The sequence below is a fragment of the Panthera leo genome, chromosome A3 (genome assembly GCF_018350215.1).
Source record: "Panthera leo isolate Ple1 chromosome A3, P.leo_Ple1_pat1.1, whole genome shotgun sequence".
NCBI lineage: Eukaryota > Metazoa > Chordata > Mammalia > Carnivora > Felidae > Panthera > Panthera leo.
The window spans coordinates 113,006,890-113,029,062 of NC_056681.1; the positions used below are offsets into that span (position 1 = coordinate 113,006,890).

At 40.5% G+C, this 22,173-nt stretch overlaps 1 protein-coding gene across 2 annotated transcripts in view; it reads right to left on the minus strand.

Moving 5' to 3' along the window:
* LTBP1 (latent transforming growth factor beta binding protein 1) overlaps positions 1-22,173 on the minus strand; it is a 398,959-nt gene that overhangs the window by 253,873 nt on the left and 122,913 nt on the right. For both annotated transcript variants that reach the window (XM_042933279.1, XM_042933277.1), the window contains exon 4: positions 7,200-7,369. In XM_042933279.1, the coding sequence (XP_042789213.1) occupies positions 7,200-7,369 (170 nt within the window). The remainder of the gene's footprint in view (positions 1-7,199; positions 7,370-22,173) is intronic.

The window sequence follows — 22,173 nt, forward strand, 5'->3', positions numbered from 1 at the left end:
CTGCAACCGCACACAGTCTTCACTCCAGATGTACGAACTTACTTTTTCAAGGAGGACACAGAACCATCAAACCTGAGATGCTTCCATGTTTATTAGGCTTCTCGATGTCACTGTGGACACAACCTGAGAGCTCACGCCAGCACATCCAACCACAGCGTCACCTTAAGTACCAACAGCAGGTCTCGGGTGCCCAGAGAGTCTGTGCTCTTCATTGCCTGAGACTGTGGCCTGCCATCAGGCCAGAACTGAGATGCTGGGGCTCGGGCAGGAAGGCTGCTGCTGTGAGAACAACCAAGTCTTTGCCTCCCCTTCTCAGACCTGAAACCTGGTGGCTGTTCTATCTTCAAATGGGGGAGCCAGGAATTCCAGTTAGCCTGTGACCGACTGCTGGGCAGTTGCTGGGCTGGCTGGTCTATTTCAAGGAGCGAGAGAAGTCAGTACAGACCACAGGATCCGGGACTAAGAAGTCTCCTGTGGTCCCAGCACAGAAAGGATTACATTTTCTTCTGTCAAAAGGGGCCCGATGGGGGCTGTGGACCTGCTTCCTGCACCACCATGACTGCTTATTCAAACAGAAAGGCTATGCTCAACACTAAAAATAGTGGACCTGTCCTGAGCTCTTTTGTAACAGTACCATGTGTCTAAAATGCCAGTAATCAATCTCTCCCCCATATTTCAGCACATCAGAAGATAAACTGGAAATTCTTTTAATAATCTGACCTGTATCTGCTTTTATTTTTAAGTTTATTTATTTTGAGAGAGAGAGAGAGAGCAAGCAATTAGATGAGAGGGGCAGAGAGAGAGGGAGAGAGAGAATCCCAAGCAGGCTCTGCACTCTTAGTGCAGAGCCTCACGTGGGGCTTGAACCCACAAACTGCAAGATCATGACCTGAGCCAAAATCAAGAGTCAGATGCTTAACTGACTGAGCCACCCAGGCACCCCTGAAATGCCAGTAATCAATCTCTCCCCTACATTGCAGCACATCACAAGATAAACTGACAATTCTTTTAATAGTCTGACTTATATCTGCTTTCAAATCTTGAAGGAAGGTAGTATATAAAACAGGACACCTGTCTTTCCTGAAATTTAAAGTTTTGCTATGAACTTAAAGAACTAAAATTTTAGGTGACTTTAAAATACAAATAGCTGTTTACAGGGTGCCTGGGTGGCTCAGTCAGATGAGCATCCGACTTTGGCTCACGTCATAATGTCACAGTTCATGAGTTCGAGCCCCGCGTCGGGCTCTGTGCTGAAAGCTTAAAGCCTGGAGCCTGCTTCAGATTCTATGTCTCCCTCTCTCTCTCTGCCCCTCTCCTGCTCATGCTCTGTCTCTCAAAAATAAATAAATGTTTTAAAAAAATTTTTTTAATATAAATAGCTCTTTAAAAGCTAAGTCCACCTTGGGGCATCTGGGTGGCTCAGTCGGTTGAGCATCTGACTTCAGCTCAGGTCATGATCTCGTGGTCTGTGAGTTCAAGCCCCACATCAGGGTCTGTGCTCAGACCCTAGAGCCTGCTTGGGATTCTGTGTCTCCCTCTCTCTCTGCCCCTCCCCCACTCATGCTCTGTCTCTCTCTCTCTCTCTCTCTCTCTCTCTCTGTCAAAAATAAACAAACATTACAAAAAAAAAATTTTTAAGCTAAGTCCACCTTGATAGGAAAACCATTGGAATGGGCAATGGAAAATCTGATTTAGAGAAGTTTACATTTCTAAAAATTTCCAAACACGCTAAGATACAGTAGAAGAGACTAAGTAGCTGTACCGTTAAACCAGAGAGTGATTGTCCCATCTTTTAGCTCTTTGGACTCTTTGTACAACCTACAAACCATTTCAATTACAGGGGTATTTCAGCTCATCCTCAAGATCTCCTTTTGAAGGAAGTCTACTACCTGTCTACCTATCTTCACAACCCCAAAGATAAAAAACGGCCTTCCACCACAGACTCTAACAGAAATATTCTCTGCTTTTACCATTATCCAGCATCCCATGGGGTTTTCACTACAACCGCGGTCTGGTGTGGATACTCATCTTACCTTCAAAGGGCTTTTTCTAGAGAGTTAAGTCAAACTAATCTCTTTTTGCACAAATTATTTGGGTTTCCTCCTGAACATATGCTATACTAATAATCTGGATGGTTTTTATGAGGTGGTATTGCAAATGTTACCATGTCATTTTAACTTTTCTTCCCTTGGGTTACAAATACTACCAAAATCAACACAACAGAATCTTATTTCCATACTCAATTCTTTCCTAGAAGTCACCAAGGAAGACCCCCCCTCACCCCAGACCATCTCTAGAGAGAGCCAATGAGCTCTACTCCCGGGACTTGTAACTACTTCCGTGGTGCAAAAAAAAAAAAAAAAAAAAAAAAAAAAAAAAAAAGTTATATTAATGTTTTTAACATAACATGGCTTTTAATATATTCAGATTGTATAATCATCATGACCATCTAATTCCACAGTATGTATTGACCCAAAAAAACTCCTTATCCATAAACAATCACGACCCATTCCCCCTCCCCGCAACCCCTAGCAATCACTCATCTACTTTCTGTCCATGTGAAGTTGCCTCTTTGGGACACTTCATATAATGGAATTTTGTGTGATCTGAATCCTTTCGTGTCTGGATTCCTTCACTCCACATGTTTTCAAGGTTCATTCACGTTGTGGCATGTATCAGTATCCCATTCCTTCTTTATGGCTGAACAACCCATTGTAAGATCTACCGCATTTTGTTTATCCATTCATCAGATGATAGACATTTTGGTTGTTCGCGCTTCTTGGCTGTTATGAATGATGCTGCTATGAACATGTGTATACAAGTTTTTGTGTGAACATATGTTTTCAATTCTCTTGAGTATATACCTAGAAGTGGAAATGCTGGGTCATATAGCAACTATGTTTAACTTTTGGAGGAACTCAGGTGATAGCTTAATGTGATTCAGTCTAGCCAGATGGGGGTTACTGGTTCATCCAATAAAAATGTTATTTCTGTCAATATTAAAAGGCTTTCTTTAAACAGCCAGGAGTAACATCCATTATTTTCCCTATTGCTGTGTGGCCTGTCACTCTAACATGAAAGGAAACTAGACTTATCAGAAAAGAGTGGTTTCCTGGTAGTTCATGCTTTTCTGGCTATCTTCAAACCAGTGGCGATTTATCTGAGAATCATCACAGTGAAGAGGGTGGGTTGCTGAGGACAGTGACAATGAAGGACAGCTGCTTATAGGCAGCACCTCTTGGACAGCTTTTGATTCAATGGCTATATTCTAGCACCTACAGGTCCAAAATCTAGATGTTTTCAGTACACTGTAAGAGTGAGCCACTAGATCAACACCCAGAAAACTATAGCCCATGAGACCAATCTAGTCAGCCACTCAGTTTTGTGGGTTTTTTTTAAACAATCTGCCAGCTAAGAATGATTTTTCACATTTTTAAACACTCACATTTTTAACAGTTATGTAAGAACCTATATATAACATCCTCAATTATGTATCTTGGCTCATCAAGCCTGAAGGATTTATTATCAGATCCTTTAAGAAAAAAGTTTACAGACCCGTGCTCTAGCTGATACTCATGCAAATTAAATTCTCTTAAGACCAATGAAGGAAGCATAGCACCATTATTAATTTGTCACTGGAGATATCCAGTAAGCAGCCAATGTCCAACGCAGGATGTAGAGTGGAGTAACCTAGGAAGTGGCTCAGAAGGATGGGAAATGCACAGAATCAAAATGGGAAAAGCAGTGTGGACACAGTGGTTAGGGAAGGAGAGTTAGGCCATCAAACCTCTGTGAAACTCTAATAAAATCTTCATTCGTCACAGCAGAGAACACCTCCCTAGCAACTTGATAGTGTGTTTCTCCCTATCTACCTTGTTTTATCTACAGAGTGCTAGACTTAACACATTAACACGTTCTGCTTCACTGAACCCATCACCCCCCATTGTCATCCCTTTCCTGCTTACTCTGACCATTTTGCTCTTGGCCTACCAGGTGTCAAATGCACATCCTTATTCCCTTGGTCTTGCAGGGCTGCGGCCACCCCTTATTAGGAGGTGATTAATCTACACCATGCTCAGAGCTCTAGATAAACATCATTACTGCTGTTTGCAAGATACTATTAAAACTACCAACTGGTCAATGCAGTAGACCACCTTCTTTATCCCAATGAAACAGAAAAACAACACTTGTCTTTTGCCAACCTCAATGTTTTCACTAGTCCCCCAAGCTTCTTGAAAGTAATGGCAGTGGACTGTTTTGACACACTGGTCCCTCAGACTCTTCCCAAGATAGATGATCTCTACCTGCTCGGAATATGTTCTGTTTTTCTCATAAGTCAGAATTTGAGAATTATCTGCTCCTACAACTGGACCTTCAAATTCTTCAGCAAATTGAGAGGTTCATATGTTTGCACTTGACCTCTTCTACAAAGATGAAATTAAAGACACTAGAAGTCCCTGCTTTTTCTCAGACTTCCCTTACTAATGTCTCTTCCTTTCTCCTACATGTAAGGTTTTCTTGGGGGCTCCTTTCACCTAATACAAAGCTGGATGTGGGGAGACATCACTTTTAGGTTCTTATTATGACTCGTTCCTCCTTTCTAGTTTTAATCTTTCTATTGTTGTTCTTACTCGATTTTGCTATTTCCATATCCTCATGGTCCTGCTAAATTACCTCTTTTTAAAACTTTCCCATTAGCCTTCCAACTCTCAATAGAGTTCTGGTCTCAGCAAAAAATAGCCACATCTCCCTTCCTGGCCTGCTTCAGTTAGTTCCTGGGCTTCTTTTTTGAACAGTCATTAAATCCTAGGGAGTTTGAGCAAAGAACTCCATCACTGTGATTACGTGTTAGTCTGAATTCGTTTACTAGCTCCCAGCTATGGAGAAACTACATTTTTTATAATTTGTTTTTATTTTAGAGAGAAAGAGCACAAGCAGGGAGAGAGGCAGAGAAAGAAGAGAGAGAAAGAGAGAGAGACAGAATCTTAAACAGGCTCCACTCTCAGCACGGAGCCTGATGCAGGGCTTGATTTCACGACCCAGGGATCATGACCTGAGCCAAAATCAAGATTTGGACACTCAACCGACTGAGCCACCCAGATGCCCCAGAGAAACTACCTTTAAACAGAATGAGTGGCAAATTTATGGACAATACAGATCTTCCTGTTTTTCTAAATTATAATTTCATCTTCCAGAAGACCCTTCAGCACAGGTTTGAGCGTTTAAAATACACACAACAGGGGTGCCTGGGTGGCTAAGTCAGTTAAGTGTCCAACTCTTGCTCAGGTCAGGTCATGATCTCATGGTTCGTGAGATGGAGTCCCCATATCGGTTCTGCAGTGTGGAGCCTGCTTGGGATTCATTCAGTCATTCATTCATTCATATTCTCTCTCTCCCTCTCTCTCTCCCTAAATAAATAAATAAATAATCATTTAAAATAAAATAAATTACACACAACACATGGTGGGACCAGTCATTCCAATAATGAATCATCGACAAACCAAAACCGGTCTCATCTCTAGTCTTAATACCAGAGAGTTCAGACCACCTTTTCCTGACACTTTCACATAGTTCAAAATTCTCTTCCTTACCAGTATGATTATAAGCTTTCAAAAACTCTCCTCCCATCACATTCTAATTCTGGAGAATATCTAAGAAATACATGATCTATATAATAACCCAAGGAAACAACATTGGGGTTATTTTTCAAATAAGATTAGAAAAATATTATATACTCAGTGATATTCACACAGAATAGGTTATCAAGCACTTACCCCAAAGGACCTTTTTTTTTTTTTTTAAGGTTTATTTATTTTTGAGAGAGAGAGAGCATGAGCAGGGGAGAGGCAGAGAAAGAGCAGGATAAAGGATCTGAAGCTGGCTTTGTGCTGAGAGCAGAGAGCCCAGGTTGGGGCTCTAACTCTCAAACCATGAGATCATGATCTGAGCTGAAGTCGGATGTTCAACCAACTGAGCCACCCAGCTGCCCCTCACCTGAGGACCTTTAAAACAAGATGCACACCCTGTCTTGCAAATGACTAGGAATTATCACACCTAAAGGATGAGGAGATGATCTATATGACTGCTTCATTCTTCCCTCTTGAAAATCCCCAAGACTTGCTTTCCTCATCAGCCCAATAAACCTCATCCAACTATTACTCTGGGGATCCAGGCTCAGGTCACGGAGCAGAATTTTCCCAAAAGATGAAAAACGCAATGTACAAACCTTGTATTAGATACTCTTTCTGTTAAGCGACCAATTGTAAGGGAAGAGTCAATCACTCCAGAAGAGTGACCAACTTAGGGAGGTGGGGGTGGGCCCGGGGAATCAAAGCCACAAAGATACAGACTCCTAAAGGGCCAAACAGTAGTAAAAACTCCCTCTCAGCTATTTTGCACTCCTCTTGGTGGTGAAAGACAGTCCTTTTCAACCTCACAACTGGCATTCTTTTTCATTACTTGTGGCGCAGGCAATCAGTCAACGTGAGACAGAGCAGGAAGCTGCTGGAACGAGCGTGTGCGTCTAGCTCTCGGCTCTGAATGGTCTGCGCCTCACTCCAGAACGTTTCCTCCAGATGCTGCCAGCAGACACTCTGTAATACCTAAACCACAAATCATCACATTCCCCACCCTTTGAGCCAGGCCTTGTCCTTGAGAGCTTCCCACATAGTGAGATATTAACCAAGCTGGCCACTGATACAATAGCTCTTTACAAATTCGGAGTAAAACCTGCCACACCATCTGCTCGATCTACTAAAAAGTGGACTCGTATCATAAAAATATCCATGGTAGGTGAACCTCAGAGAGTAATGCAGGACATTTCAGACATTTCACACGGAATGAATCCTGGCTAGCTTGCTAAAGAAAATATTTTATCAATGTAAACATGTCAGGCATACAAGTGTATCTAAAATTAGAGCAAGTATGTGTCAGAAATGGAGCCATCTTGCAGAAACAGAATTACAGGCAGGTCACTCTAGATTCTTTGCCAATATCCAAGGAAACCGCCTTTCCTCAAAATAAAGAAACCGTGCTGCTATCTGGTTGTTCTGGGAACCAGGGAGGGTTTGTTGTTGTTTTCTTTTAAAGGACTCTTAAGTTTTATCTACTGTGACACGTTAAAGCCCTCTAAACCAAACAAAATATTTCCAAACTATGATGCTGTAACTTAGAAAAACCATTGACTGGACTATACTCACACTGAAAAGGCGCCATAACTTGACCCCGCTTGAATGTCAAAGGGAACGAACCTTCAGTGGACTGCTCTCCCGAGATCACCTTCTGGGCCGCGAAGTACTTGGGCTTCAGCACATACTCCTGGGTCTGGCCATGATGTATCATCACATTCTGTGAGGAAAGTGGTGTCACTCTGGGAAGAAACAAAGTGGGGAGAGGGAAATTAGTTATGGACTTTTGAAACCAAGAAGGAGAAAAGAAGACGTTCAATTTAGAAAGGAACGTAGATTCCATGTGAGGCTCGATTTTTCTCTTCAAATACTGTAGTGGACCACTTATAACACAAGGAACTAACCACTTACACTTAGAAACGTTAATATAAAAGAGACTCCCCTCATCTAGTCAAGAAGCATAGGCTATCTAGGCCACCACAGGTGGATTCTATCAGAAGATCTGGAGCACACAGCCTTTACGCAGAGCACAGGCCATTTATATGTAAGACAGACAAAGACACATACAGAAGGTACCAACATTTACAAAGTGTATTTTCCATATACTGATAAGTAGGCAGTATTGGAAATACAAGGAAAGGAAAGGAGGAAGAAAATACAGAAAGAGGATTATGCAAGAAGTCCCCGGCTTGATCAGTCACGCAAAATTAACTGTCAACAATCAGAGCCTATAGAGTAACCAGTGGGACCTTCCTAATGACAGAAGAAGAGAAGGTCCATCTCTTCGAGCCTCACCTTCCTGAGCTGTAACCACAGAATCACTGTCAGACAGGCCAAAGAAAAAAATGCTTGTAAAAAAAGTCGGAACACACAAAAACTGGGAAAATTTTGAATTATCTTTTGAAATTGTAATTATGGTAAGAAACACATTCAACTTTTTCTAGTTAACCTTTAAATTTTTTATGCTGTATCTCTTAACAATTAAAACTGTACTATTCAGGTTAAATGTGTTGTAATTATTCACTCCTAAGAAGGGGAACAATGGTAAGAATAACGGATCACAATCTCATTTCTTCAAGACCCCACGTGAAGAACTCCAAGGACTCCCGAACACAATTACTGTGTATTCACCCTCTGGTCTGACCGTTTTCTATGGCAGTTCTCTTTTGTTGCATGTAATGGAAACTGTGCTTTAAGTAGTTTTTTTAATTTAAATTCCAGTATAGTTAACATACAGTGTTACAATGGTTCTGAGAATTTTATCCAAAAAATACGAAAACACTAATTCAAAGGGATACATGCACCCCTATGTTTATAGCAGCATTATTTACAACAGCCAAATTATGGAAACAGACCAAGTGCCCATCGACAGATGAATGGATAAAGAAGATGTGGTGTATATACACAATGGAATATCATTCAGCATGTAATGTAAACTTTAAAATAACAAGTCTTTGCCCACGTTTGATAATTCCCTGAAGGACAGAACTAAAATCATTAGCTAAGTAAGACTAATAAATAATCAGACAATGTAAAGAAGATACACCAACTCATTCCAGAAAATGCTTAATTGTACCAAAACTGCTGGGATCAGAGCACTGTAGCAGCAAACGGAGTCTTTGGAAGGAGACATGTCTGATGTCATCTTGAATTTTATCACCTGGGGCATATTAAAGCCGCCTACACCAAACAAAATATTTCTAAACTATGATACTCTAACTTAGGAAATGGTTGCCTGGGATATAATCACACTGATAAGGTACCCCCAAACCCCAAAGACTCTCCCTAATAAGGGACTGTACTAAACAAGAAAAAGAAATGACATTGTGACAGGTGAGTACGTAAGGTCAGTTGCCAAGACACCAAAAACACCACTACACAGTGTCTTGTCAAAAGCAGTAACAGTCTTGAATAAAGTCGGTCTATTTGAGTCTAACGATGAATGAGGTATTCTGTGGGACAAGGCAACCATGAGAAAGGAAGGAAGAGGCTGGGATTAACGATGCTTCCCTCTTACCTAGTCAGTGATCTCTATCCACCACTTTAAACCTCAGAGTTGCAGGAAAGCCTAGGAAAATCCACTTTGGACCTGAGTTTTCCCAGACACAACTCCATGGAAGGGCGCTCCCTCTATCACCAGACTAATGACTTAAATTACTAAAAGCCTAAGTAAGGCTTAATGTTGTAAACACTTTTGTTTTGATGATGTAAGTGTTGGTCTGAACTTGAAGTATGTTTGGTTGGAATACAGTAGAAAGTATAACAGCTGGACACATCTGGTGGTGAATGGTAAGAACCACAAGTCTACTCTATCAGCCTCAAGAAAAGGGGAAGCCCTTCTTCTCATCTCCGGGGCAACCCACTCCCCAGCTGTGCTGTCATCCTGTCACTACACTGTTGACACCTGCTGGCAAAAGTACAGGCTTGCTCCTATTCAGAAGAGGACAGCCTAGCATTCCAGCTGCGACCACTGCCAGCTAGGTACGACTGGGGTCTGCCTTCTAGTGGAGTTCCTCCCTTCTCTCCCCTCTGAATCAAGGAAGTGAGAGGCGGCAAGAAATCAGCAAGAAAGAAGCTGAGAGCTTATATACGGGCTCCTTTTCTCTAAACCTAACTGGAAAGTACAGAATAAACAAATAAGATGAGCTTACCGGGTCTAGAACTTGAGCAACAACCCTCAGCCATCACTGACTTAAGGAAATGAGTAATGGTAGTTAAGTCTGACTACATTGTAAGTATTCACCATGTCACAAATTGCAAATATGGAGCTACCCCTGAACCGTGCTTCCCCATTTTCCAGCTCCTTTCCTCTTTCCCAGTGCAAGTGTGTAAACACACAAGAAGAGACTGAAGCCACTCTGCACGACAGCCTCACGGAGAAGGAAGCAAAGCCATGGACAGTGATACCATGTGGGGAGAACAGAGAAAACTGTGCGCTCACTTCACAAATACACGATTGCCATCTTTTTCTCTCTTCCCTTCTTCCTCCTTTGCAGTTCATGTTCACTTTCCCCTCTAATTTCATCACTCAGTTATTTCCACTCTGGACCACTTCTAAGCCCTACAAATATATATTCTCTTTAACTCTCCTTTTTTTACCCAAGTATTTCAGGAATAATCTTTCTCCCTTCATTTCAGTTGAGATATTTTCCATTCTTTCCTTCCCTCCTCCGAGGGGGAGGGGGAGAGCTTAACTATCACTAGTGAACATCAAATTTGTCAGAGCATTACAATTTTTCTAAGAGAATACTAAAATATTTGAGAAAACTAAAAATGAAAACTACAGGATCTCTGGCTCAAATGGTTTTTAAGAAAAAAAAATGGTTTTTAGGTATCTATCTTATCTTCCTCCAAAGATGCCCTTAAAATTATAAGGAATAAGAAAAAAGAAAAGAAAAGAAAAGATTCAGGGCACCTAGATAGCTCAGTCCGTTAAGTGTCTGACTTCGGCTCAGGTCATGATCTCACGGTTCGTGAGTTCAAGCTCTGCATCGGACTCTGTACTGACAGCTTGGAGCCTAGAGCCTGCTTCCGATTCGGTGTCTCCCTCTCTTTCTGCCCCTCCTCCCCTCAAAAATAAATAAACGTTAAAAAAAAAAAAAGGAAATATTTAAATCTAGAGTTGACATGTGGCTGTTACACAATAGTACAGCTACACTAGTCACTAAAATATTGAAATATTCTCTTCTGATAGATACCTACTATCCCAAGACCCTTAGCACCCCTCCCTACTCCCTCCACCAGGCCCCCACAAGACATCCCTTCAATCCTGTAAATAAGGAGTTAACATTCAGCAGAAATGGATCTCTGCGTGTCTGTTCCAGCATCCCTTCTGATTAATCAATACCTGTGCCACACAGGGTACTAAATATGGTCCGTGTCACCCATTAATAAACACACGAGATATTTCAACAAATCTGTGGGATTCAAAGTGGGATGAGAAACACTGCCTGTTGTAGCAGCATGTAGTTCAACGTGTAGTAAGAAGAACATTTTACTTAGAGACCATACACATCTACACAGGGATTGTGCTTTTATGTAACTAAAACAACCTTATAAAATATTTACCCTTACCATGTGTAGAATACTGATATTTTGTCCTCCAATCTATTTTTTGAACCACTACATTGATTTCATGACTTTGTGACACCCTAATGGCTTGCAACCAGTAGGTGTAAGGGCACTGCTCAAGAACCACTGTGTGACGGCACAGGCACAAAGGAAGCAATCTTCGCAAGGAAACACAGAGGATCTCTGGACCCGAAACCAAGTAAAGCAAAGGGTGATTTTAAAAAGTAGGGCTGTACCCTGGTGTCTTCACTAGAAATCTGTATATAAAGTCAACTGTTCCCCAACTCTAGCAAACAGAGCGTCCGAGTCACATTTCTACTCTTCTCAGGGAAAAAAAAAAAATATATAGGAGTATTTTCATCTAAAAGAATGGAACTATGTGGTGTAAACCACAAAACTTACTCCGCCCCTCACTCCCAGAGTAAGACCTTCTCGTTCTGGATTCTGGCCTCCCCTAGCTCAAACACTGGTCTCCTATTTCTCCCCCTAAAAAGGAGCTTGCTGGGCAACCCAGAAAACAGGGAGTTCCAGAATGATCCCAGGGTGCGGTGGGGGTGCTGGGTGGAGGGAAGGAACCACGAGAATGGAAAACAGGATTGCAATTTTGGAGACACCTGACTATATGGTATAAATGCAATTGGTAGAAAGAAAAACGGGAGAATACATTCATATCTGATGCTAGGAATACTCTCCTTCAAGAACCATGCATGAAAGCAAAGGACACATACAGAGAGAGAAATCCAAGCATCGAGTTGTACATCCATGGACAGAATATTACAAATGTTGTAACTGTCAGAAACAACCATGTTACCAACTGTGGTGATATTAGTGTACAGAATTAGCTAGAGAAGGCAGGAAAATTCTTAAAGAATAGGAGAAACGGAGGGAAGACTGGAAGAGCCACTGCCCTCGCCTTATAAAATGGAGGGTCTTCAGATAACATTCATGACCTTGATAGAGAACACTGACACAAGAAAAGAGAAGTATAAATATGCTGTCGGGATATACATGAACTATGCAAATGAAATAATGATTTTGAGAGAAAGGGTGGGGAGAAGAGAGAAAGTAAAGCAAGCTAAATCTTCACCTCCTACAGCAAGAAGTATTTAGACAACATCTAAAAGGAATAAATCAAGAAGCAATGGCTGGATGGAGCTAACCACCAGAAGGACCAATAGGGCCTGAGGATTAAATGTGGAAGAGTTGGAGACAAAAGGAAAAGGATTAAGTGATAATGAAGGTTTCAAGCCAGGTTGACTGGACAGGTACTTCTGTTCAAGGCCAAGGGGAAAAGTAAGAGCAAAGAAGCAGGCTGAGTTATGGCAGTCGGAAGAAAGGGTCAGTCAGTGAGGACGAGAGTTATATTAGAGACAGACTATGGAGCAAGTCTCTGAGGGATGATTAGGGAAAGCCTCCAAGATGAGGAAAAGTGATGTTCTCGGAGGAGCCAACTTCTTCAAAGGCAAAAATGTTTTAGAAAAAGGAACACAGAACCACACAGTCTGGAGGATATCCATGCTCAGGGGTAGGGATATAAAGAGAAAATGGGGGGGGGGGGGGGGAGGGAACTGGAGAAAAACAAGAATAACATAGGTCCAGAAATGATAAATGGAAGAAAGTTTCTAGGAGGAACAGAGAGGGGACCACCTGCCAACTGCAGCACAAAAGGCAGAGAAAGGAACTGGGGAAGGCCACGCCTGGGGTGGGTAGGTCACTGGCACCACCCACAGTGTGGGTTCAGTAGTGACAGGAGTGTGGCTACAGCAGGCAATACATTAGGTAGGGGGCAGGCCGTGACACATGGACAAGACGGCCCAGGAAAAACAGGCTGGAGCTTAGAGGCAGGGCTGGCCATCTGAGGACCTGAATCTGTGGAAACCTCTCTATCTTTATAAGCAGAAAGGAAACAATTGCATACAACTTCTTTCCTTAAAAGAAAGGATTAGTCACATACTGTTTATACTGCTGCCTTCATAGTGGCAATTTTTGGCACCCGTATAGACTAAGCTTTTCCATATTTCTACTAAATTCATTATTTGACCTGTGGAATGGGTGGGAGAATCTGGCAAAACACAAGCCCCTTTCCACTTAAGGAAAGCGCTCTGGACCTCACAGAAGGAAACCCCCAACAGGCCATAAAATGTTTCCCACAGAAGGCCAGTCTAACACAATCCAAGCCTTTCCCCTATGTTTAGCGTACTCAGGTTTATAATCAAGACTAAGAGAAACCAGAAGGGGAAAAAAACAGAGCTACAGGAGGAAGCCACTAAGGATCAACCTCCAGACTTTCAGGGCTAGTTTCTCGTTACAAAATTCAAGGGCTCCTATGTGCCTCGCATGGGTGACAAGCTGTTCAAAAGCATGGGTGCGTGCTACTCACAGAAAAGGCAGTGCACTCAAGTATATAAGACGTGCCAACTACAGCTGGATGGAGGAAACATCTTTCCTACAGAGTTCTCAAGGATGATAGGCACAGAGGGAAGGTCCAAGAAAAGACATACGGCTAGGAAGATGTCACAAGGCAGCAAAACACACATGTGAGGGGAAACTGAAGTCTGTGGCCACCCCACTCCTACAGAATTACTTTCAGACCAAAAAAGAATTAGGAGGTAAAAGGTTGCTGATGAAGAGATCAAAGGACAGCACAGACTGTCGGTATCAGGATAAGGGAGAGCCAGGGTATTCCAGAATACACACAGTTGAAGTAAAAGGAAACAAGCAAAAACAAACTCCCAAGAATGGGAGGAAAGAAAAGAGTACCCTGAAAATTTAAGTGTGGGGACAGACCATTAGGGGATTGAGACGATGAAATTAAAGAAGGTAGATATTGCAGAGGGATGGAAAATGCGTGGAAATTAAGGAAACCTTGGTGGTCATCATCAATAAACATGGAAAGCACAACCAAGTAGCTTAGGAACCAATTTTCTTTTGCCAGTGGTTCTTCACTGGGTGTGATTTGGCAATATAGGAGACATTGTCAAATGTTAAGATTCAGAGGTAAGGTGCTCACATCCCATGGGTAGAAGCCAGGGAGCTACTGAACATCCTGTAACACCCAGGACAGTCCTCTACCAGAAAGAATTATCTGGCCCTAAATGTCAACAGTACCGAAGCTGAAAAACCCTGTTTTCAACACATGCTACTATCATCAAACAAATTTAGTAGACGTGAGTAAAGACTAAATGGCCCATTGAAATGGCAACGACAAGGTGTAGGGAAGGTAAAAACTGCACGACTTGTCACGTGTGCTGTAAGCCCCATCAGGCCAGGGAAGGGGCTCTGGAGTCAAGTTGCCTGGGTGGCAATCTGCAAGGGGAGTTAGCGTATCGCTGAAAATGTAATGGGATAACAATAAAAAAAAAATCATTTAGTAGAACCCCATTAGGAGCAGTACAACATACAGATGGAAGTAACTTTTTGGTAAACAGCTTAGCATGGAAAGGGAGTGTGCCATAAAGAGATCGTGGAAAGATAGCTGCCAAACTGCTTCCTAAGGCAGGGGAGTCCAATCAACCAGCCATGTTTAGTTATACTAAGAAGATCATGTATGCTAGGGGCTTGACGCAAACTGTCAGGGTAAGAGACAAAAGTGAGCACTGCACCTACGATTCCCTACATCTGCCCTTTCTCCAAACGGTCCTCCACATCTGCTCTAAAGAAACATCTAACCTGAGGTGTCTCACAGTTGGCCCGAGAGCCAACCCGTGTCTCCACACAGCCGTGCTTAGGAGATATTCTTCTGAACATGACTGCTATAGGAAAACATCCAAGGAATTCTCAACTCATCTAATCCCAAGTTCCTAGAGGAGACAAAATATAATCAATGGGCTGTAATGAAGAGGAGACTTTAAGAAGGGAGGAAAAGGCCTCCTCTTGGAAGGTTTAATGAAATAATCCCAACACTTCGGAAACAAAACATGAAGTGGGTCGAAACCAAATGCTTGAAGAAAACGTAAATGGTCTAAACAACTCAAGTAAAAGTCAGAGGTTGTCAGACTGGTTAAAAAGCAAGACCCAACTACATGCTGCCTACAACAGACCCACTTTCAGTGTGAAGACAGACACGTTAAAAACAAAAGAATGAAAAAGATTTAACAGGTTAACAGGAATCAGAACGAGGTTGGAGTGGCTGTTAGTATTAGGCAGGGTAGATTTCACAGAAAAGAATATTATTAAGGATAAAAAGGATCATTTCATAAGGATAAAGGGTCAATTCATCAAGAGGACACATGAATCCTAAACAGCTGTGCACTTGATAACAGAGCTTCAAAATATGAGAAGCAAAAACTGATTTTTAAAAAAATCCATGAGAAGCAGATAACTTTGTTGTTTTAGTTCCTGTTTTCAACACCCGTTTAAAAAACTGACAGCACAAGTATACAGAAAATCAGTCAGGATACAGAAGACTTAAACAACACTATCAACCAGCTTAACCTAATTGACATTCATAGAACACTCCACCCAACAACAGCTGGACACATATTTTTCAAGTGCATACAGAGTATCTACCAAGATAGACCATAATCTGGGCATATAAAAAGTGTCAGTAATTTTTAAAGGAGTTGACTCATACGAACTATATTCTCTGCCATCATGAAATTAAATTAGAAATCAGTAACAAAAAGATCTCTGGAAAATCCTCTTCATATTTGTAAACTAAAAACCAAACTAGATTTGTAAACTTCAAAATAACCAAAGGATTCACAGAACTAGGAGAAACAATCCTAAAATTTGAATGGAACCACCAAAGACCCCAAATAGCCAAAGCAACCTTGAACAAGAAAAGCAAAGCTGGAGGCATTAGACACAGTTGTATCACAAAGCTGTACTGATCAAGACAGTATGCTACTGGCACAAAAATAAACACATAGATCAACGCAACAGAATAGAAAACCCAGAAATGAACCCACAACCTATATACGGTCAATTAATCTTTGACAAAGCAGGAGAGAATATCCAATGGGAAAAAAAAACAGTCTCTTCAACAAATGGTGCTGGGATAACTGGACAGTAATATGCAAAAGAATAAAAATGGGCCACTTTCTTATTCCATACACAAAAATAAATTCAAAATGGATTAAAGACCTAAACGTGAGACAAGAAACCGTCAAAATCCTAGAGAACACAGGTAGTAACATCTTTGACATCGGCTACAGCAACTTCTTAATAGACACGTCTCTGGAGGCAAGGGAAACAAAAGCAAAAATAAACTATTGGGACTTCATCAAAATAAAAAGCTTCTGCCCAGTGAAGGAAACAATCACCAAAACTAAAAGACAACGTACACAATGGCAGAACATATTTGCAAATGACGTATCTGATAAAGGGTTAGTATCCAAAATCTATAAAGAACTTCAAACCCAATACCCCAAAAAAATCCAATTAAAAAATGGACAAAAAACATGAATCGATATTTTTCCAAAGACGACACACCCATGGACAACAGACACATGAAAAGATGCTCCACGTCACTCATCATCAGGGAAATACAAATCAAAACTACAATGAGATATCACCTCACAACTGTCAGAATGGCTAAAATTAAAAATCCAAGAAACACCAGGTGTTGGTGAGGATGCGGAGAAGGGGGAACCCTCTTGGACTGTTCGTGGAAATGTAAACTGGTACAGTCATTGTGGACAACAGTGTGGAGGTTCCATAAAAAATTAAAAACAGAACTACCCTATAATCTAGCGATTGCATGACTGGGTATTTACCCAAAGGATACAAAAATACAGATTCGAAGGGGTACATACATCCTGATGTTTATAGCAACATTATCAACAATACCCAAACTATGAAGAGGGCCCAAATGTCCATCAACTAATGAATAGGTAAAGAGGATGTGGTACAGGGACACCTGGGTGACTCAGTTGGTTAAGCATCCAACCATTCATTTCGGCTCAGGCCAGTGATCTCATGGTCACGAGATCAAGTCCCATGTCAGGCTCAGTGTCTGTCTGTCTCTCTCTCTCTGCCACCACCCCACCCCGTGCTTGTGCTGTCTCTCAAAATAAACAAACTTTAAAAAAAAAAAAGATGTGGTATATATATATATATATATATATATATATATATATATATATATATATATACATATACACACACACACACACACACACACACACACACAATGGAAGATTACTTTGTCATAGAAAAGAATGAAATCTTGCCTTTTGCAACAACTTGGATGGAGCTAGCAATTATGCTAAGCCAAATCAGTCAGAGAAAGACAAATACCTTATGATTTCACTCATATGTGGAGTTTAAGAAACAGAACAAATGATCACAGGAGGGGAAAAAAGAAAGACAAACCAAGAAGCAGACTTACCTATAGAGAACAAACTGATGGCTACCAGAGGGAAGGTGGGTGGGGGGGATGGGTGAAATAGGTGATGGGGATCAAGGAGTGTACTTGCTGTGATGAACACTGGGTCATACATGGAACTGTTGAATCACTATGTTGTACGCCTGAAACTAATATTACATTGTATGATAACTAACTGGAATTTAAATAACTTAAAAAAAAAAAGATTAACAAATCCTAGGAAATCTAACATACAGCATGGTGGCTATAGTTAATATTATGGTATTTAATGGTTTAAATTTCCTAAGATGGCAAGTGTTCTCACCATAATAAAAGGTAACTTGTGAGTTAATAGATGTTAATTAGCTTGACTGTATAATTATTTCACAACATGTGAGCATATAAAACCATCACATTACAGACCTTAAGTATATATAACTTTTGTCAACTGTAAAAAAAAAAAATAAATAACCAAAGAATCAAACAAGAAATCAAAAGGAAAATTAAACGTTATTTTGAACTGGAAAATGAAACACAACATATGGGATGCTGCTAAACCACTATCAAGGAGTAAATCTGTAGGGCTAAATACCTGTATTAGAAATGAAGGTCTCCAATCAATGACTCACCTTCCACATAGAGAGAAACTAGGAAAAAAATGAAGCTCATAATGGAAAGGAAATGAAATAAAGAACAGGTCAGAAATTAATGAAACACAAAAATAGAAATCATTAAGACCAAAAGCTGTTTCTTTGAGATCAGTGAAACCGATAAAACTCTAGCTAGATGGATTTAAAAAAACAAAAAAAGACACAAATTGTCACTATCAGAAATGGGAAGGGTGATATCACTATAGACCCAGAAGGTCAAAGGACTAATGCCACAATTTGAAGAAGCCCTCATTACCCAAAGATGAAACAATTTTAGCACTGGTAAGAAAAAGAGATGATTTGAAATATTTCATATACTATATGTTTATCCATTCATTAAAAAAAAATCATACATCACCTTTGGAAAATGCTAATCAACTCATTTCAAAACTACTCAATGAAATGCTAGAATCAAGTATATTATATTATGCCCTCATGTGAAGGGTAATTTTATGTATCAACGTGGAGGGTATTTTTGGATGAGATTAATGCTTAAGTCACTGAGTAAACAGATGGCCCTTCAAAATGTGGGTAAGTTGAAGGCCTCCGTGGCTAAAAGCAAACTCTTAGCAGCAGATGGTCTTTGAATTTTATCTGCACCACTGGTTCTCCTGGGTCCACACCTGCTGACCCACGCCAAACATCTGGATTCACCAGCCCCCGTAATCACGTATGTCAATTCCTCATAAATAAATCTCTGTTATACATACACACAGCTTATTGGGTCTTTTCCTCTGGAGAAGCCTAATATACTCACCACCTTTGCTATACAAACAACCTCAACCAAGTAACTGAGGAAAGGAAATAAAAAAGGAACAGAATTAAAACACCAATGTTTGCAACCCCTTATTAAAAGGAGGCTCTGATCATCAATGGCTGCTAACATCACAAAGAGAGACAACATATAACCCTTGATGGAAGAGCATGACCCTACTCATGAACTAGTCCAATCAAAAATCAAACTTGGGGAGGGGGGAGAGGCGCCTGGGTGGCTCAGTCGGTTAAGTGTCTTCATGGTCTTCAGCTCATGTCATGATCTTACGGTTCATGAGTTCGAGCCCTGAGTTGGGCTCTGTGCTGACAGCTCAGAGCCTGGAGCCTGTTTCGGATTCTGTGTCTCCCTCTCTCTGCCCTCCCTGACTCATGGTCTGTCTCTGTCAAAAATAAATAAACATTAAAAAAAAAAATCAAACTCGGGCTATCTGGGTGGCTCAGTCAGTTGAGGGTCCAACTTTGGTTCAGGTCATGATCTCACAGTTTGTTAGTTCAAGACCTACATCAGGCTCACTGCTGTCAGTGCACAGCCTGCTTCAGATCCTCTGTCCCCCTCTCTCTGCCCCCACCATGCTTGTGCACTCTCTCAAAACTAAACACTAAAAAAAAAGCAAACAAAAATCAAACTCAAATCTGACCAAGTCTCTAGATCTACATTCACAGGAAATTCAGCAGGACAGAGTACATGTTAATATCACAGGGGTAAAAACCAGCAAAATCTATAGTTTCTGCAAGAAATTTTAAGGAAAAAGAAGGGAAAGGTACTCAGAGATTAAAAGATTTGAGACATATGAGCCTGTGTTGGAATGGATGAACACTATTTTGATCCTGATTTGAACAAGTAAGAAGTTAAGCATTTATGAAACATTTAAGGAAATTTAGATACCTGGATTTTTAATGATATTATTTGTTTTGGGTAGGCTAATAGTCTTGTGGCAATTTATTTTTTTTTTTTAATTGTTTTTAACGTTTATTTACTTTTGAGACAGAGAGAGACAGAGCATGAACGGGGGAGGGTCAGAGAGAGAGAGAGGGAGACACAGAATCTGAAACAGGCTCCAGGCTCTGAGCTGTCAGCACAGAGCCTGACGCAGGGCTCGAACTCATGAGCCGTGAGATCAGGACCTGAGCCGAAGTCGGACGCTTAACCGACTGAGCCACCCAGGCGCCCCATCTTGTGGCAATTTATTAAGAGCCTGTATCTCTTACAGATACATGCTGAAACATTTATAGACTGGTTTCAAAATAATCAGAGGGAGGTAAAGAAGCAGATTTGAGTATAAACAAAACAAATGACTTTGAGTTTTAAGCATGAAAGCTAGTGGAGGGATATTTTGAGGTTTCTTTACACTATTTTCTCTATTATTTTTGTGATTAAGCTATTCTATAAAAGTTTACAAAATACAAATATCCTACAACAATCTTTTGTGATTTTTTTTTAAACCTGCATCAAATCACGTGTTTATAAGTACTCTGAAAAGGAGAAACACTATATGGGTAAGATAGCATTATTACTTACTCACAAAAAGAGAAAAGGAAACTGATAAACAGCAAGAGGAAAAAAGGACGAAAAAGAAAATTCCAGCAATGCACATCCTCTCTTTCTTTCTATTGTTAACTATTGAAGCTACATGCTAATGAGACAGATACCCATCTGCCAAGAATGAGGTAACTACTCAACAGCCCTGAAAACCCAGAAGACTAAAATCATCAAAACCTTGAACTAGAGTAAGTTATTTAGCAAGTAACCATGGAAGGAAATATTGTTAATAACTAAAGTCCTTGGTTTTGTCAAAAAATGAGCTACTATATTTGGTTACTTGGGACAGTGTCCCTGAACACAAACTAAAAAGGAATTGCAGTCATCCATTTATCTCAACTGAAAGAGGCCAGAGGAAACCTAACTAAATACAATCCCCAAAAAACTCCAAAATATAAACAAAAATTAAGGCTTCTACCCTACTGGGGACTGCCAACTCCAAGTCTTTTAAATCAAATTTTAGGAACCAAATCCTGACTCTACCACTTACCATAGGAAAGAAGAGGAAAATTACCTCAACTTCCTCAATGCAATCTAAGGGGAATAATACGCACCTCATAAAGTTAATGTGAAGACAAACACGAAATGTGGTTTCTTCTGAAATGTGTGGAAATACCTAGCACAGTACCCAATGCACACACAAGGACGTTTGATTCCTTCTCCTCCACCAAAAAGGAGGACAGCACAAAAACAGAATTTCACCCCTCCGATAATATTAGAGTTCATGTTCAGAAATTACACAAATGTATAGTTAAGAGAAAAGCAGTATTTGTTTCAAAGTTTTATTGTAAGTAACTTCAGAATTTTTTTTTTCAGTTTTGTTTTGTTTTTTTTTTTAAGAGTTTGGAACATATAGTTCCATTCACAGCAACCAGAGGGTCAAGGTTCATACTGATACACTCACACAAAGGAAAGCTTTCCAGGAGTTTGCAACAGTCAAGAAATCCAGGACTAGATCTGCTGTGAAATACAGTTTGGCCACTGCTCAAAAAAAAAAAAAAAAAAGTACTAAACACTGAATTACTGTATGACCTAGCAATTCCGCTCCCAGGTGTAAACCCAAAACAACTGAAGGCAAGGACTCAAACAGGTAATTGTACACCAATGTTCATTCATTATAATCAAGTACTCGTCATTCATAAAAGTCAAAAGGGTAAAACCAACCCAAGACATGTCCTATGACAGATGAATGGATAAACAAATCATGATGAATACATACAATGGAATGTAATCCAACTCTTCAAAGGAATTAAGTTCTGATACATGCTATAATGTGGATGAACCTGGAAAATGTTATGCTAAGTGAAATAAGTCAGATTTCAAAAAAGGACACATTTTGTGCAATTCCACTTTTATTAGGTACCTAGAATGGGCAAATTTATAGTCACAGAATGAACAGGGGTAGGGATGGAAGTCTTTAATAGGTATAAAGTTTCTGGCTTGGGGTAATGGAAGTTTTGGAAACAGTGGTGATGGTTGCACAACACTGTGAACATAATTAATGCTAATGAACTGCACACTTAAAATGACTGAACTGGTAAATTTTACTATCTGTTTTACAATTTAAAAATCTACATAACAAAGATCCTAGATCCATTTAAAAACACACACACACACACACACACACACACACACACACACACACACACACACAAATAGCACTTCCTTTAGAGAGAAAGGGAGAAGGCAGGTTTCTTAGCCCCT